General features: G+C 41.0%; 1 protein-coding gene across 3 annotated transcripts; it reads left to right on the forward strand.

The window, feature by feature from the left end:
- Positions 1-5,112: 5,112 nt before the first annotated feature.
- On the forward strand, positions 5,113-15,521 carry MACIR (macrophage immunometabolism regulator). 3 transcript variants are annotated; one of them, XM_061623479.1, is made up of 3 exons: positions 5,113-5,309; positions 12,675-12,810; positions 13,316-15,521. In XM_061623479.1, exon 3 carries the CDS (start codon positions 13,337-13,339, stop codon positions 13,961-13,963), a length of 627 nt encoding a protein of 208 aa, XP_061479463.1. In that variant the 5' UTR covers positions 5,113-5,309; positions 12,675-12,810; positions 13,316-13,336; the 3' UTR covers positions 13,964-15,521. The 3 variants fall into 3 exon arrangements, with proteins under 3 accessions (XP_061479463.1, XP_061479474.1, XP_061479456.1); XM_061623490.1 differs by having other exon boundaries at positions 12,680-12,810; XM_061623472.1 differs by lacking the exon at positions 12,675-12,810 and having other exon boundaries at positions 5,114-5,309.
- The last annotated feature ends 2,818 nt before the right edge of the window (positions 15,522-18,339 follow it).

Consider the following 18,339-nt stretch of genomic DNA (forward strand, 5'->3'; position numbering starts at 1 on the left):
CCCCCCTTCGCTCCCCCTTCCCCTTCTCCACCCCTCCTCCAGGTTAGTTTCACCTATCCTAAGCAAGATTGTATAGGAGTAAATCCCATAGGAGTAAATCCCATTGAACTCAAAAAGCATGCAAATGATCAAACCTGCCCTCCCCTCCCCCCTTTCCATTCCCTCCTCTCTCCTTCCCCCTCCCTTCCTCCATCCCTCTCATCCCCTCCCCCTCCTCCTCCATGGTCAGTTTTACCTGTTCCATGCATGATTGCACTGGGATAAATCCCATTGAACTCAATAAGCATGCAAATGATCAGACCTGCCTTTTTCCTCCTCCTTCTCGCCTTGCCTTTCCCTCTCCTCCTTCCCCTCTCCCTTTCTCCCCCCTTCTTCCTCCCCTCCCCTCTTCCTCCTCCCTTGCCTACTTCAGCCCCTCCCTCCCTGTTCTCCTCCTCCACCCCATGGTCAGGTTCACTTATCTTGATTTCACAGGAGTAAATCCCACTGAACTTAATAAGCATGCAAATGATGAATCCATTCTCAGCAAACTTCCACAGGATCCCATTTCTTACTTCCCAGATTAAAAAGCAGAGAAGTTCACTAATAGGCAAAAAAACTTGTGGTTTAATAACGTACCTATAGCCAACAAATATTTCTATCAAACTTTAAAAAGCAGGGGAATTGGGCAGCTATAGTGAATGCACCAGGGGAGCAGAAGACCTGAGCTCCTCTCTGAGATATTGTAGTGCCCTACAAATTTGTCAAAATGCAAACACAATTCGGATTGATCTTTGACAGTCCAATCCACTTCCTGTGTAGCTTGGAAGAATTTAGTAACATGTGCCTCTGAGCATATAGTGAGTGGTGGCAACACCTGCAATCAGCCCAAATAACAGAAACAAGACGTGCTGTACTGATCTTATTTTAGCAATGAGGAAGCAACAATATAAAGACAGTTGATATAGTTTAGATAGTCACTTTAAATATGTTTAATTTACTTTGCAATTTAATGAACGTTCCTATAGTAAATCACATTATTTTGCTTCTGATTCTGTGAATATGTGAAGTACAGCAACACTGCAAAATTTACACTTAAAAAACTCAAAATATGAATTGTGGAATAATGGCACTGCCTATTCTGCAGAATAGTCTCCTGTTGACATGAGGAGTGTCTCAGTTTGCACAAGATAAAACAGTGGAAGGTGAAATATATTGCAGGAAATTTCTAGGTGTGCTCTATATTTTTAATTGACCATGCCCACCTTTCCCTAAGTGAAATGGTTTAAGCATAGCAGGCTGAACACATGCATCTTGGGCAGGCCAAGTTTGTTTTTTCCAACAGCTAGAGTCATTGCTTAAGTAGCAAGGTATTGTAATCCATCTGATTTTACATCAAATTGCAGTTTCAGATTTAACTGTTAATGCACCCAAATGGAAATAGAGCATAAACTCCAGTTTGAAACACACAAGGCTGTCTTCACCATCATATGACATTGACCAATAAAAAGACTTTGAAATTAATACAAATAAATTTGACACAGATTTCTAGGATGAAAGCTGAGAGAAATATAATTTTCTAGGTTAGATTCCCTGTAGAAACAGTAGTAATACAGGAAAAAAGCAAAGCAAGAAGAACATCAAGAAAATACAAACATGTAATTCTCCATCTTTGGAGATGGCAGATTTTGCCACCACTCACCATATGCTCAGAGGCACATTACCAAATTCTTCCAAGCTACACAGGAAGTGGATTGGACTGTGAAAGACCAACCCAAATGGTGTTTGCATTTTGACAAATTTGTAGGGCAGTACAATATCTCAAAGAGGAGGTGATGTCTCCTGCTCCCCTGGTGCATTCACTATAGCTGCCTAATTTCCCTGCTTTTTAAAATTTGATAGAAATATCTGTTGGCTATAGACATGTTCTTAAACCACAAGGTCTTATTTGCCGATTAGTGAATACAAATGCTTAAGTTGCGAGTGTCCATGCAACAAGTCTTAACAGATGTGGTTAGGGTTACGCCAACTTTATCCCCATATCTTGTCACTGTTACAAGTCCTAATACTAGCCACATTCAAGCATTCACCTGAATACTTAATGTTTAAAAGCAGGGATGGGGATTTTATTCATGTTTGCTTGTACATAAGTAGTGCTCTCTATGTGATCACGGACCCTGGTCCATGAAAACTTATGCCATAATGCATTTGTTAAGTCTTTATGCTGCCGCAAGATTCTTTGTTGCTTTTGCTGTAGCAACAATTTCTTCTCAAGAAACTGTTATCAGCTATCAGTTCCATAACAAAAATAAAATAGAATGTGCTAAGACTTCTATAGATATACATGGTGGTTAATTATAGCATTGCAAATGTTTCTAATTCCTATAATAATTTCTACAGAGTTCTATAGGGTTAATAATTGTCTGTTTTCAGTCTTCTGCCCCAGCAATAAAAAATGATATTTTTAACTGTGCAATACTTGTTCATTGCCAAGATTTACAATAGGCATGATGATAGTGTGAATGGCAACAGTTTCCTAAAACATTAATCCTTTTTCTTAGTTTAGCATGACCTATTTTTCTTCAAATCAGGCCAAGGCTAAGGAATAAATTGGACTTACCATGCTAATACACAAAGTACCTGAACACATAATTCTTAAAGAGGCAATGACCATTCATAAGTAGTAACTTTAAAAGGGCAATGGTAGGAATAAAGGTAGGCTGTATCCACATAGAATGCTAAGTGATTATTAGGGTGCATTGATTAGACATGACAATATTTTTCATTTTTTTTTAAAAAAAAGAAATAAAGTTTAAATTTTAAAATTATCACTTGCTTCATTTTGGTAGATCCACTGTTTCTTGTCTTTAGGCTGCAACAATAATTTACAACCCCCCCAAATATGCAGATTTGTAAACCAGTGTGGGTAGTGGTTAGAGTGTTGGACTACAACCTGAGAGACCAGGGTTCGAATCCCTGCACAGCCATGAAGCACACTGGGTGACCTTGGGCCAGTCACTGCCTCTCAGCCTCAGAGAAAGGCAATGGTAAACCACCTCTGAATACCGCTTACCATGAAAACCCTATTCGTATGGTCACCATAAGTCGGGATCCACTTGAAGGCAGTCCATTTCCATTTTCAACTTGGTGTGGCTCATAAAATCTTGAGGGAGTTGGGAGGGAGCTGCTGTTATTACTGCTTCTATATGTTTCAGATGAGTGTGGGAAACTGAGTGTCAAAGACATTTGAGCCCCTTGAAAAAGTAGAAGTGGAGAAATAGTGAGAAATCTGGTCAAAGGTGAACAGTCTTCAGTGGGAGGGCTAGTATCTTGATGCATGCTGGAGTAGGACAGGGGCAACAACCTCTACTTATCCAGGGTCCTCACTGGTTGATTTTGGGCAAGACATTGCATCAGCCTAGTCCCCCTTCCCGAGCTGATGTTAGAATAAAGTTGAGAGAACTATTTCCACTGGCTTGAGCTTCTTGGACGAAAGGTGGAATGCAACTATAGTAAAATAAATGAACTGTGTATCTCTTCTGAAAGCCCTTCCCTTAATTGCAGATGTTTGAGGCAGAATGACCTTTTATTTTGTGATCACAACGTTCTGAGGAGCTGTATCAACACTGATATTCCTTGGGGAAGAGCCATAGCTTTGCAGTAGAGCACCCACTTTGTGTGTCCCCGATTCAAGACCCAGCATCTCCAGAGATGTGAAAGTCCCCTGTCTGAAACTCTGGAGAGCACTGTCAGTCAGTGTAGACGATACTAAGCTAGATGGACCAATGGTCTGCATCAGTATAAGGCAGCTTCCTATGTTGTTGCCCCCCCTTTAAAATCTTTAATTTTTTCTTCATCTAACTAGTATCTGGGTCTATTACAATGTGAAATGGTGGTGTGGCCCCAGCCACCCGCTCAGTAATGTAGTGGCAAATCAGAAGTGCAGGGTCCCTTCATGATGGTCACAGCCACCCCCCCTTTTTTTTGCTGCTGGGTTGGGAATGAGAACCTTGTTAACACCTTACCCCCATGTGTCCATAGCAGCCAATCAGGATGAAAGGGAAGTCTGTGAGCTATTGTAAAGAGTCTTCTCCTCCTTTCACTCCAACTGACTCCAATCAAGCAGGAAAGTACAAGAAAGCAAGTTTGAAGATTCTTCTCAGTGGCTAACATATTCCCCTTCATGCTGATTGGCTCGTGACCACTGGAGGCATAGGGACCCTGTTGGGACCCTGCTCCCCCAAAAGGATCTAAGACCCCCGAGACCCTGGACAACACCCCTACACCCGCTACCTTAATTTGCCGGAGGTATCCCTACTTACACATCAGCATATGCAAACTGTGTTTGTCCCCCCCCACCAATCCAGTAAGTAGTTAGCAACACCACTGCTTATCTGTCTGCCGCGACAAAAAGCAAAGGAGTCTTTGTGGCTCCCTGACTTTTTTTTTTGTCCACAAAAACCAGTAAAGTTATGCCACAATAAGTGAGCCCTCTTGAAGGCAGTGGGCAGGGCCGACTTATCCATTAGGCACAGTATGTACAGTGCCTAGGGCCCATGATACTTTTAGGGGGCCACGAAAATGTTTTAATTTCTTTTAAAATCAGAAGGAAAAAATGAACTTTTAGGGTCGAAGAAAATGTTTTAATTTTTTTCTCACATCAGAAAAAAATAAAAAATTTAAGGCCCATGAAAATCTATTACATTTTGCCTAAAACAGAAAAAAATAAAATGTTGACGTACTTAAAGTTATATCAAAAATAATTTTTAATATTGATATTATTATGGAGGAAGGGGCCCACAAAGGCAAAAGTGCCTACGGTCCACGAAAGTCATAATGCGGCCCTGGCAGTGGGTGTTTCTTCCGAGTAAAGCGGCCTAAAATTGCGCTTGTAAATCGCTTAGTCTTCTTTTCTTTATGACTTCACATGTTCCCTCAGGTAGAGCTCAACACCAGGCTGCAGACGGGAGGGAAGAAACCCTGAAACTGCCGCCGTAAAGAGGGCGCGGGCCGAGCGGCTCCACTTAGTGCCACCCCAAGCCTGAAAAGGTTAAGTGACTCGCAGCTCCTGCGCCACCTGCTCGCCCGCCTCCCTCCTGTCCTTCCTTCCTTCGAAAGGACAAGGCGCGGCAGCGGCAACGGCGGTGGGCGGGACAGCAACAGAGACAGGCGGAGTGGAGGCAGGAGGAGCGGCTCCTTAGCTTCGCCCGCCCCAGGTCCGTGGAATAAGAGGGCGGGGCTGGGCTGTCAGCCTTTCCTCTTGCTCTCGCCATCCCAGCGTCGCCGGCGGCCGGAACGCGGCCCGCAGGCCCCGGCATCCTGGAACGCAGGTAGGAAAGCGAGGGGTGCTGCACCAGCTGCTGCTGCGGCAACTGCCAATTGTGGGATGGGTTCAGGGAAGGCCAGTGGCGGCCGTGGCAGTGGATGCGCCGCGCCGCGCCGCGCCCTGCCAGCTTAAAGAGACGCATTCAGAGACGCGGTTAGAGTAGGTACCAGGAAGCCAGAGAACAAGCGAACCAGGAATACCAGTAAGGCGAAGAGATGGCACAAGAGGATGCGCGCACCCGCTGACTGAGGTGCGGCGCGTCGTTTCTCTCGCCCGCTCTCTGTGCGCGTGCGCTTGTAAACATTCTGTACGTTGTCCCCAGTCGCCATTCGTTACACGCTCGACGGGATTCTTGTTGATGCCTTCAGTGTGATGTAGCTCATATCCCAAGTTTGAAGAGAAAATACCTCGGTGCTAGATATAGTGTTTCTAATTGTGTTTATGCGTGTCTATAAAGTAGACATGAACATTTGCATCGATGTTATGTGTGCTTGTGTCTGTGTGCATGCGTGCTTTCCAAGTGCCTGTTTGAAAAAGATACATGGGCAAAATTATATTCCAAGTGCCCATGTGTAGAGATGTGTCTGTGTAGATTATATGCATTTGTGTTAAGTGTGTGTCTACAAGGTGAGCATGAATTTTGTGTACATACGTTTTTATGCACAGTGTGTACACTCTTAATTTTTATTTATTTATTTATTATTTGATTTATATCCTGCCCTTCCTCCCAGCAGGAGCCCAGGGCGGCACACTCTTGTGTGCAGTGCATAAATGTACATCTTGCAACACATGCCCTTGGCTTTAGAGCATGTGCTATTTTCTCTAGCTTCTGTATAATAATAATAATAATAATAATCTCCACATACTGTGGGTATGCCATATGTCCCAAAGCCATGTAGTACTGTGTATCCTCTTACACATGAGGCTGACATTTATTGGTATTTCACAGAGTTAATGCAGTATTTTGGAATTGCATATGTATTGTGAGATGCACGTAACTTTGTACAGTGTTGTACAATTTATGCAACACAAAGTTATGTCTAAACATATAGATGTAATCCACTATGTAGTTAAATCTGGGTGCTTGCTTATTTCAACGAGACTTAAGGGTGTTTAACCATGCACTGCATTTTGCTTTGTATAGGGTGAGTTTATGGTACCATTTCTCCAGTGCAAAAAACTGAAATATTCTCATTCTTTATATATAATATGCCTTTGCAGGTGGTCAAATGACTCAGCTGCACAACATTCTCCTTATTTCACAAGGACTTGAGGAAAGAAATGCCAAAACATTAAAATGAAGCAAGTGCCAACTACTGTCTGTTTTTCTGCATGTTTAATTTCAGCAAATAGAAATCTGGAGTCCTGCTAGTTGCCTTCTGCTGTGCAGCCCATGCCTCTTCATCTATCCAAATGTATCGCTGTCATCAGTGAGCTAGTACTAAAGCCGTGCCAAGGAATAGTGCTGAAGCGTAGTTTGTGTGCTGTCTCCAGCCCTCCCTCTGTCTTTCCCCACTCTTCTGTCTCTGAGTATGCTTCAAGGACTCTCCTTGGTACTGCTGCCTTGACTCATTGTCCATAAAAGGAAGTAGCACTATGGAGAGCTCTTGGCAGCCACTGATTCCTCTGTGTGACAGACTGGAATCTTTTTGACCCTGTTCTCATGGAGTCTGTTCTTCACTGTTGCATACCATTTCTACTGTGTTCCCGTTCTTCAGAGTCTCTTGTGACTTCTTCTGGATAAGATCTGGGTTATGAGGAGCTATGGCAGCAGAGAGACTCTAGTCAGAGTGGCTGCAAAGAAAGTTAGCAATCAAAGTTAATACCTTCATTCAACAGCAGTGATAAAGCATAGGAGGCACCCAAGTACAAAAATTCTACAACTACTAGATATGTTCAGCCATGGCAGCATTCTGCATGAATGCACTCTCTCTGCTGCCACCTTTTGATATCCATATTTATGCCTGTTTTCCCATTCCAGGACCCTCAGTTCTAAAGCTTCACCAGTAATGTATACCTACATCGTAGCTCACTTGGATGCAAAAATACTGAGCTCTCTTTAGACCCCCTTGCAGTGTGAGCAAAATCCAAAGCTTGCTCCCAGCATTATGTTTAACAAGTTTATACAGAGTGTAGTGGATTGTTCCCTGTTTGCTATCTCATTTGCATTACATTAGTGCACATTTACGAAGTATTTGTATAGCAAAAGTTATACCAGTGCATAGAGAATATTAGATTTGCAAGTCACATCAGTCCTGTTTTGGTGGCTAATGTGTGAAGGAACTTCTGAGTACACATTGTTTAGCCCTTCCTGCTAGACACTAACACTGCTGTCAGTTTGGATGGGAACCAATGTGCATACATGTGTACACTGGTAGAAATCCTTTATTGCATATTTATTTTATTTATTGGATTTTAATCCTGCCCTTCCTCCAGAAGGAGCCCAGGGCAGCCATACAACATTACATTAAACAATACAAAAACTAAAACACAAACAAATCAGCAATCTCCAAGGCTGCTAGAAATGTCAGGTACCAAATGCCTGGGTGTTTTTTTAAAAAAGTTTTCAGATTCACTAGGGAGGGAGTTCTATAATCAGGGTGCCACTATGGAAAAAACCCTACCACTGGTACCCCCCTCCCAGCGCTGCCCATTTCTGGCACCCCCATGTGAATCCACTATGTGGATGAAAACACTGGGTTAGTGTTCTCATCTCAGTGGAGGGAGCCCTACACATTTACATTGGTATGCACATAGAGCCCCCTTCAGACTGACACTGATTATGGGTGTCTGCATCTAAGGGGTGGGGTTAGCTGGTGCATTCTTGGAGGCCCTTCATGCGTTTGTATTCATGTGTACTAAATGATTCAAGAGGACTGTTTGTGATTACAGTGGTTAAGCATGTGGTTAAGCATGCATTTTGTCAAAGAAGTAATACAAGCTCCAGTTGTGAAAAAACATCACAGTTAAAGGGGAAAGTCCAGAGTTGTTATCCTGTGAGTCTTGTTTGAAAAAGGTGTTCATAGTCTTTTGTTATATACGAAGTTTGTATGCAGTGGGAGAGATAATACGTTCTGTGCTCACAGATTCATGCAGAACCGTCTAACCAGACAAAGGAAAGTGGTTCTGAGTGGTAAATCCCACAAAATACGTGAATATGCATGTATTATATAAAAAGCTTTCAGTCATTGGCTTTGAATGTATCTTCACACTGCAAACATGATTAGGAAACATCTATTGCTAGGGAGAGTGGTGACTAGGGACTGAGACTGGTCAAAGTGATTTCATTTTCACAATGAACCCGTCTTAATTATCACCTGTATAAGAAAAGTAACTGTTCTGTGTATATATTACATAGCAAACCCAGGGGGAAAAAAAAATCTCTGGTGCTTCTCTCTTACCAACATCTATATTGTATATTGGCCTAAGAGGTCTGTTTTTCCTAGGCCAGCTGCCCTAAGACCCAGTTTTGTTTACGTGTCTGTTTTATTAGAAAATCCATATCCCAGCTTTCCACTGTTAGTGCTCAAGGCTGCTGCTGACATCCAGCTAAGAAGCAAAATATGTAGTATCTTAAAGCAAAAGGGAGACAGTGGCAGCAGATAACAATCACTAAGCAGAACAATTAGCATTAGAACTTTCTCAGTGGGTAGATTAAAGTCCTGTCTAAATAAAAATAACAAGATGGTGGACTGAAGGCAGAGAAAGAGCCAAACAGGCTTCCATGAAAGAGTTTAGTGGAATGTGCAAGCGTTCTACAAGTTTCCTGTCATATGTAAATGCACTCTCCATGTGTCCTGGCCCATGCAAGTGTAACATTGACATGATGATAGCGATCCACAGACTGGATAGATGTACTGCTACTATTCTAATATTATACATGTGTGGTTTTTAAGAGAATTACTTTGGAATGCATTTAGCTGTTGTTTCTTGCCTGTCTAATACTTAGTTTCCAGAGTTGCTGCCTTGTATTGAGTTCTTACTTTCTGTTTATACATTGTTTCAAATTTTGTTACCGCTATACCTGTATAATTAGCTTCACTGGGACAACTTCATATGAAGCATTTCAAAGATCCTAGCTTTTTAAAATCCTTCATGAAGTATTGATTCAAAATTTGTGTAAGTACTGTGTAAGTTCTGTGTTGTGGGTGTGGAGAAAGCTAGGCTGCAAACTAAAGTTATGTTCTGTGCAGTTTACTATTATTTTAGTTTACATCAAGGTGGTGAACCTGTGTCCTTCCAGATGTTGTTCAACTCCTAGCTCCCATCATTCCTGGCTGGGGCTCATGGGAGTTGGAATCCAGCAACATTTGGAGGGCTACTCTGATTTACATGAAATGCAGCACAATCCTTTGCATGTTTACTCAGACGTCAGTCCCGCTGTGTTCAGTGGAGCTTAGTCCTTGGTAAATGTGCATATAGGATTGCAGCTTGAATCTTTGTTCCTTCAAGAATCAGAGTTAAAAATCTGGAAACTGTGTTTCTATCCTAATTTTTCCCTAGGGTTCAATGTTCATGAATGCTTTTTGTGTAGTAAGTCAGTAAGGTTACTCTCGTGTAATTGTGGTAGAAAACAACATTCTGCGTTTTCCTCTTGCCACTAGAATCTGCTTACTGTGAAACAGCTCAGACACAAAATACTTCCAAAACAGGCCAAGGCCCTAGAGAGTAGCATAGTTATGCCCTTGTTCCCCTGACATGATGCCTTGATGGTTATAATCAGTGGACAATTCTCAGATGAAATCTCAGATTGCAGTAGAGTACAAGGGAGGAGAAGGAGATCTTTTTAGTATGTAGGACCCAAACTTCAGTATTTCTAGAAGGTAATAAGGAGACAGTGCAGAATCTGGAAAAGGATTTAGTTTCAGCTTGCTATGCGTATGTACTGTGTTCCCAGGCCCATTATTAAAGTAAGAACAGAAATAACAAGAACCATTAAAACCAAACAGAAGAACAGCAATAAAACAAAAACCTAAAACGTGCATCCATATAAACAACGAATATTACCACCACCACCCAGTATAAGAGCACAGAAAAGAGGCCATGGACGTAACTAATTACCCTCCAAATTAAGGGCCAAAAGTCTGCGTGTATAAAACATTTTTGCCTGATGCTTAAAGACAGACAATGATGACACCAGGCATGCTTCTCTGGGGAGAGCATTCCATAAGTAGAGAGCTGCCACTGAACAGATCTGTTCAATTACATTATTACTATAAGGTTTCCACTCTGAGACTCTTGCAAGGTTCCCCCCTTTCAGTTTTGACAATACACTGTATATATTATAAGCATTTTTATGAACATTCATCTAGATATGATGTCTCTCTTTTTTTAAAGGTCAAATAACTAAAAGTTTTTTTGTTGGAAGTGTGAAATTCTAAATATTTAATTATATTTAATAATATGAAAAGTGATGGGTTTCAGTGGTATCAACTGATGTTTTACATTCATTTTTTGGAATCATAGATCATAGATCCAAATACATTTATCTAAAGTGTAAATAAGTTGTATCGATGTACATAGAACATGTTTCCAAGTAACTATGGGTAGCATTGAGAGAGGTCATAAATATAGATAGTTGTCGTATCATGCGTGTATAAAACAAGCTTTTAAATGAATGAAAAATGTTCAGAAGACTCTGTCATTGTTTGTAGTTTGGTTTCAGGTCCATACAGTAGATGCAGTGTAAATAGCTTTCAAAGACATCTTCCAATTCACCTGATGCTTTGGGCATGTCAGGTAGCAGATAGATGCACGCAAGGTTGCCGATTCTCTTGGTGTCAGGCAGTTGCCTGTTAGCATTTCACAGTGAGCTCAGATTATGGCTCACCATTAGTTGTTGTTATGTGCCTTCAAGTCGATTACAACTCATGGTGACCCTATGAATCTGTGACCTCCAAAAGCATCTCTCATGAACCACCGTGTTCAGATCTTGTAAGTTCAGGCCTGTAGCTTCCTTTATGGAATCAATCCATCTCTTGTTTGGTCTTCCTCTTTTTCTACTCCCTTCTGTTTTTCCCAACATTATTATCTTTTCTAATGAATCATATCTTCTCATTATGTGTCCATAGTATGATAACCTCAGTTTCATCATTTTAGCTTCTAGTGATAGTTCTGGTTTAATTTGTTCTAACACCCAATTATTTGTCTTTTTCGCAGTCCATGGTATGCGCAAAGCTCTCCTCCAACACCACATTTCAAAGAAGTTGATTTTTCTCTTATCCGCTTTTTTCACTGTCCAACTTTCACAGCCATACATAGAGATTGGGAATACCATGGTCTGAATGATCCTGACTTTAGTATTCAGTGATACATCTTTGGATTTAAGGACCTTTTCTAGTGCTCTCATAGTGGCCCTCCCCAGTCCTACCCTTCTTCTGATTTCTTGACTGTGTCTCCATTTTGGTTAATGACTGTGCTGAGGTATTGATAATCCTTGACAAGTTCAATGTCCTCATTGTCAACTTTAAAGTTACGTAAATCTTCTGTTGTTATTACTTTAGTCTGTAGTCCTGCTTTTGTGCAGCTGACTACATCAGCTGTAGTCCTGCTTTTGTGCTTTCCTTTTTAATTTTTATCAGCATTCGTTTCAAATCATTACTGGTTTCTGCTAGTAGTATGGTATCATCTGCATATCTTAAGTTATTGATATTTCTCCCTCCAGTTTTCACACCTCCTTCATCTTGGTCCAATCCTGCTTTCACAGGATATGTTCTGCATATAGATACCCTTACTTAATCTACTTTTAGAAGATTTGTGTGAGGACACACTGACTTTGTCCTCATTGTAAGCCAAACATTGTAGTCCCTTGAAAGGTGGACTTTCCACAGAAATAAGCAGCCTCACTGAAAGTAATGAGAAATGTACACAATCATAATTAGAATACTTCCTTAGCTGTGCCCTTGGAATCTACCAGTTGTTTCAGCGAACGTTGAATCGGAGATGTACAAAGTCAGACCAGCTTCAGAGGAAGCTGTTTTCACTGAAGTCTACAGAGAAGGAAGTTCAGGATGCCTTCTGAAAAAGTGGCTGCTGGTATATTTAGCTAGCCTGTCTTCAAGGAAAACTGAGAATTAGGCAGATGCATTTCTTATGTTTTGGAGGATGTGAAAACCTAAAGAGTTGCAGTTTTTCATCCAGTTTCTGGTTCCACATCTTTCAGACATTCAAGGCTGGCTTAATCAGAATGCCTCTCTCTGATATGTTGCATGGCTGCGATACCAGGCAAGATCCAGGTGGTGATGTTCACTCTACTATTATTTAATGTGTATATGACACTTCCATATCAACAGGGCTCTACAGTGGTTGTTGTGTTTGCATTCACAGTTGTTACTATAGAGACAGGACACAATTGTTTCCATTTTATCAGTACAGATCTGGGAACTGAACTTGTGCAAAGCTGTAGAGCCAGAACATGACAAACATGGGACTTGAATTCCATTTATTACAACAAGCTGCCTTACTCTGGCTATGGAAGCTTCTGCCCATGAAAGTCTAAACCAGAGGTGGGGAACCCTTTTGTTTTCTGTTGGGGGCTGTATGCTGGCAGTGAGCAGTTCTGAAGTAAAAGAGCGGATAGGCCACCCCTCTTCTCGCTTGGCTACCCCCCTTCTCACTTTCTCCTTCCTCCCTGATGCGGGGGGGGGGGTCGATCGCTCTTGCCTCAACCCTTCCTTTCACAACCCTACTCATTTGGCTTTCTTCTCCCGCCCTCATACCACTTGGTTTCCATTCTCCTTACCAGAGGTCTAAATTGCTTGCTTGCAGAGGGCTTGCCCCTTGTTCCATTGCTCTGTCTGTTTTGGCTTCCCCGCCCCTCCTGTCCTCTTTTTTTCTGTCTGGGCTCTCCCCATCTGCATGAAATTAGGCCAAAGGCTGCAGGTTTCTCACCCATGGTCTGAAGGTGTAGGAGCTTGGAGTCGTTTTAGAAATGGCAACCCCAAAGAAATAGTTCTGTCTGTCTCTTTTGTCTATGTCATCCCCCTAATCACATTGTTTTTATATTTCCAGGCTAGTGGATTCATATTTAAAATGGAAGTTGACATTAACGGAGAGTCCAGGTCTATCCTAGCTGCTCTCCCATTGCCCATTGCTGAGGTGAGTGCCACAGGCAAGGCCGACTCTGAGAAGCCTCGTTGCTCCAGCACCCCATGTTCACCAATGCGCCAGACTGTTTCAGGCTATCAGATCCTCCACATGGATTCTAACTACTTGGTTGGCTTCACTACTGGGGAGGAGCTGCTGAAATTAGCCCAGAAGTGCACTGTAAGTGAGGAGAGTAAAGTAGAAGCAGTAGTGCCTACCTTGCGCTCCAAACAGCTTGATTCAGGACTTTCCCGTTCCTCCCGGGTGTGTAAAGCCAGAAGCAGATATTACCAGCCTTATGAAATTCCAGCGATCAATGGCCGGAGAAGGCGACGGATGCCCAGCTCAGGGGATAAATGCACCAAGCCACTACCTTATGAACCTTACAAGGCTTTTCATGGTCCTCTGCCTCTTTGCCTTTTCAAGGGTAAAAGGGCTCACTCTAAATCCCTAGACTACCTCAATCTAGACAGAATGAACACCAAGGAATCAGCTGACACGGAAGTGCTTCAGTATCAGCTCCAACACCTCACGCTAAGAGGGGACCGTATGTTTGCTCGGAACAACACATGAAGATAAATTTTCCTTGGCTCTTCTTTGTCAAAATGCTCTTTACAACAGGACAGCCATGCACATGGTACTTGGTTGTATCGGCAATGTGTTGCCAGACTGTTATTTGATATTGATTATGAAGATGGTAAGGGTTATGGAAACCATGTGGAAGCAACTACTGGAAAATTCTGACTGCAGATATCTTTAGGACACTATAACAAAACAGAAGGTTTTGCACTTGAATACCTAGAATTTATTGCGATATAAACTCAGAAAGTGATATACTATGACTTGTGTTTCTAACTGGGCTTGCTGTAAGAAATTACTCATGGATAAGCACTGAAATACACTCTTAATAATACTAAGCATATGTGTGTATATGCAATGACTTTTGCATTATAGGAAAAACATGTTTGAGTAAGACCATGTGCCCTTTAAAATAAACCACCTTACATTTCTTGTAACTGGTTTTGCACTGGGAACAAAACTAAACAAAAATCACTGATGAAATTAAGCTTGAGTACTAGTTGTTAGAACTTTTTTTAGTGTAATTGAATTACTTTTTATGTTTCAAATTGATTTCAATGTGATTTTAAAACAAACGGTGTTTTGGAGAAAAATGAAATATTGGAAGGTGAATATTAACTAACTTTAATTTAGTACCTTTGTTTTTAAAAAAAATAAGATTGTCTTAACACCTAAATGAGGACCTTTATGTTGTGTATATACATCATAAGTAGCTGCATTTGCATCTGCTTTATACAAATAGACATTTAGATTCTAATACTATCATATCACATAGTTACGATGGGGGAGGGGGTCTTACTAGACCACATTTTAGGACTGCACCTGAACATTCCAGTTTATTTGCAGCACTGAGAACTACTTTTTAAATCTTGGTTTGGGCTTTGGTTTTTTAAAAAGCCATGAAGGTTTCTACTGGATTATTAATTATGTCAAATGCACTGATTTAAAATATTTGTTTGAATACTCATATAGGAGAAATCCTAATTTTACTTGACAACCATAGCATTTAAAAATAATCAATAATGGGTTGTTTTGGTCTGTTTAGTGTACAGCCAGTGTACAACCATTTGATGTTTTTGGTCTGTAAGTTACTTGGTCTGTAAGTTACTTGGAAGTGAAAGCTTCAATTTTAGAGAAATTGACTGTGAAACAAAATCATTTTTTTAAATAATTCTTGGCACAGTTCTGACTTTTCTTAGTGGAAAGAATGGATTATTTGTCTCGTAAGAAGGATTGGAGAGTGCACATGCTTTGGAAAACTAGGCTTTGTCTCGTCTTTGACAACATTCCCCCACAGTTATGTCCAACTTGCAGAATCTGTGGATAGATTTTGTTTAACTTTGAGGGAATGCTAGTAATTTTTACAAGTTGCACCATGTAGTGAAGAATGATTTCTTAAGAAACGATTCCTACACAGCCTTTAGTTTGACCAGAAGAATACTGTCCTATGCCAAAGAGGGTTTTTACACATTGATTAAACATTATTTATTGATTTACCCTGTGGAATGACATTGTTGACTATGAAATAAAAAGGGTGATGTGCATACCTTTATATGGTCTTGATGTATATTGTTGTATTGAAGGATGGATGGTAATCTGCATAAGTGTAATATTTGGCATGCTTAACTAAAATTTCTAAGTTAATGTATATATATATTCAAATCGCAGGAAACATTTTGGTTCCTGGGGTCTGATTTTTTTCAGAAGCAAAGACATGGGATTCTAACTACATGTTTGGACAAGTAGAAAATTTCTCCGATTGTGGCAAAATTCTCTCTCCCCCCCCCCCAGTAATCACAAGAAATGATGCAGGCTGTGTTTGTGTACAGCTTAGTACGCACTGAGGTTTCCCCACATGATCTTACACACAGGACAGTTTTGCACAAAGAAGATGAGCTGCCAGCTTGCATGTATGCACCTGACCTTACTATGACAAATTGCTAACTGCATCTTTGTGGATAAATACTCCATTATTCTGAGAAACCTTGATTTTGTTCTTGCAAATTATGAATGCCGTTTCCATGTGCCAGTTTTGAAAACATGTTCTTAACAATCTTTTAAACAATGGGTTGTTGTACATCAGGTTCTTGTCTTTTGACTACATGAAAGCTTAGTGGAATTCAGAAATTTGTTGTAATGAGCTTGCCCTTCTATTATTAGTTGGTTTTTGAAATCAAGGGACAAGAAAAATCTTTCTCTGCCTAGCTAGCCAGTTTATATTGAAAATGGAGGTAGCATGCAATGATTACTGTGAAAGTGAGATCTTGATACTGTATTCTTCCTCACACACAGTGCTTTTTTTGTGATGGTACTCACTGGTACAGTGTACCATCGCCTCTTTTTTTGCTGCTCATGGCAGCTATTATGTGCTGGCACCCAAGGCACTTATATCAAGACATTTGTACTAGCACCTCACTTTTTCCCTAAAATAGCTAGTAAAACAACCTTTATTACTGTTGTGCAACTAATTACTAGAGATAGTTATTACTCGCCACCACACACACATACAGTCACAGTCACACACATACACTCTCTCACACACAAGGACTGATGGCTGCTGCTAGGACTGCTTTAGCCAAAAGACAGAAAGTGAATCCCAATAGGTAGCTGCTTTGGACTCCAGAACAGCAAGAAAGACTAATTGTTCATCTCTCTTTCCCTCTTATTCCCATTATAGTGCTCGCGGAGATTGCCATGCCTCCACTTTCTTGGGCTGCATATGTGACTCTGTCCACATTTTACTTTGACAGCCAGTAGCTCTTAAGGCATAAAGGGGGGGGGGAGAGAGAGAGAGAGAACACGAACTGCCTGAAGCAGCAGTGGTCACGTCTTGTGTGCATGCATCTGTAACATGCTGTGATTTTCTGCAGAAGCCCAATCCCCTCTTCATGACCCCATAAATAAACTGAAAACTATCAATAAGTAATTAAAAATTACAAAATGTAAAAGTTAAAACATGTATGAATTAATTATTGTAAGCTAGAATATTTATTCAACATCATTGAGGTGGGAAGTTGTAAAATTTTGCAGCTCTAACAAGATGCTTATGAAACCCTGGTTGAAAAACACTATTCTAGACATCTAGAAGCATGTGATCCCTTAAATAAAGAGCTACCAATTTAGCATATTTTAATTTTTTATTTATCACATTTATATCCCACCCTTGCTCCCAGAAGGAGCCCAGGGTGGCAACTGGCAAGCATATCACCATTCAGAAAAAAGCTGATAAGTGTTGATCTGATGGTCCATACAAGATAGCACCACTATGTAATGTGTAAAACAAGGAGAGTTCAGTCCTCAGAACTCCACAGGGGAGGCCAAGCTGTTTGTCAAATGGGAAAATTGGATCACCCTTTTTGTGTAAGCAATGCAGATCAAGGGCACAAAGTTCAAGCTATGAAGAGAGTGATAATGACCCCCCACCATTTGCTTGGGTTTGTGAGTGGGTCATTGGCACTCTGTATTTGCAGATGTTTTGAGGAACTTAATGCAGCAGAAGCAGCATTAAACCTGGTGCCCTTCCTCCTGAAGGAACCCAGGGCGGCAAACAAACAAAACCATTTAACAAAAAGAAAAAGAATTTTAAAAAGTTAAAAACATTCCAAAGTGCAATTATAATTAAAAACATTCTAAATCACAGTTAAAAATATTCAAAAACAAGCTAAAAAAAGGTTTTAAACTTGTGTTGCTACTGCTGCAATCAGCAGAGGTCCTTTTAGCAACCACTTCCTAGCATCTACCATCCCCCCTGCAATGCCCATATATCATGCCATAGGGTCATTCCAAGGGTGTCATGGGCAGAAGGGGAGATGGTGGCCCTTAGTTAGGGGCGCTCTTGCAGCTGTGGCAAAAAGAAATAAACAATAAAGGGGTTAAATGGGGGGGGACTTGTTGCAAACCTTTGCCCGCCAACCCCCAAATTTCAAGCTGAACACATTTGCAAAGTCAGACTTTTGGCTTCACTCTGTAACTTCAATATAGCCTACTAAACAGAGCTTGCATGCAGAAGACTGGATTTTCTTGGAGACAACCAGACACTGAAGGGAGAAAATGCTTGTTTTTAATGGATTTGAACGTGGTAATCTTTGGGATCTTTTTGTCTCTGATGTGTAGAATGCATGTTATACCTAGCAGAGAAAAGGCATCATTGCAATAGCTTTTCATTGTAGCTGACTGGGCAATTTTGTTTGTTGTGTGAAATACCTATTTAATGAACTCTTGCTTTTCCTTTTAGCATTTCTCCCCAACTCAAATTTTCATAGATAGCCTCGAGGCTCTATCTGCCTTTCCTTTCATGTATTCTGGTTAGCTCTTGTTTCTTCCATCTTTGGCCCCTGTAGTACTTTTCTGGCTCTGTACGTTAACCAAAT

This window comes from Rhineura floridana, chromosome 1, assembly GCF_030035675.1.
Source record: "Rhineura floridana isolate rRhiFlo1 chromosome 1, rRhiFlo1.hap2, whole genome shotgun sequence".
NCBI classification, from domain to species: domain Eukaryota; kingdom Metazoa; phylum Chordata; class Lepidosauria; order Squamata; family Rhineuridae; genus Rhineura; species Rhineura floridana.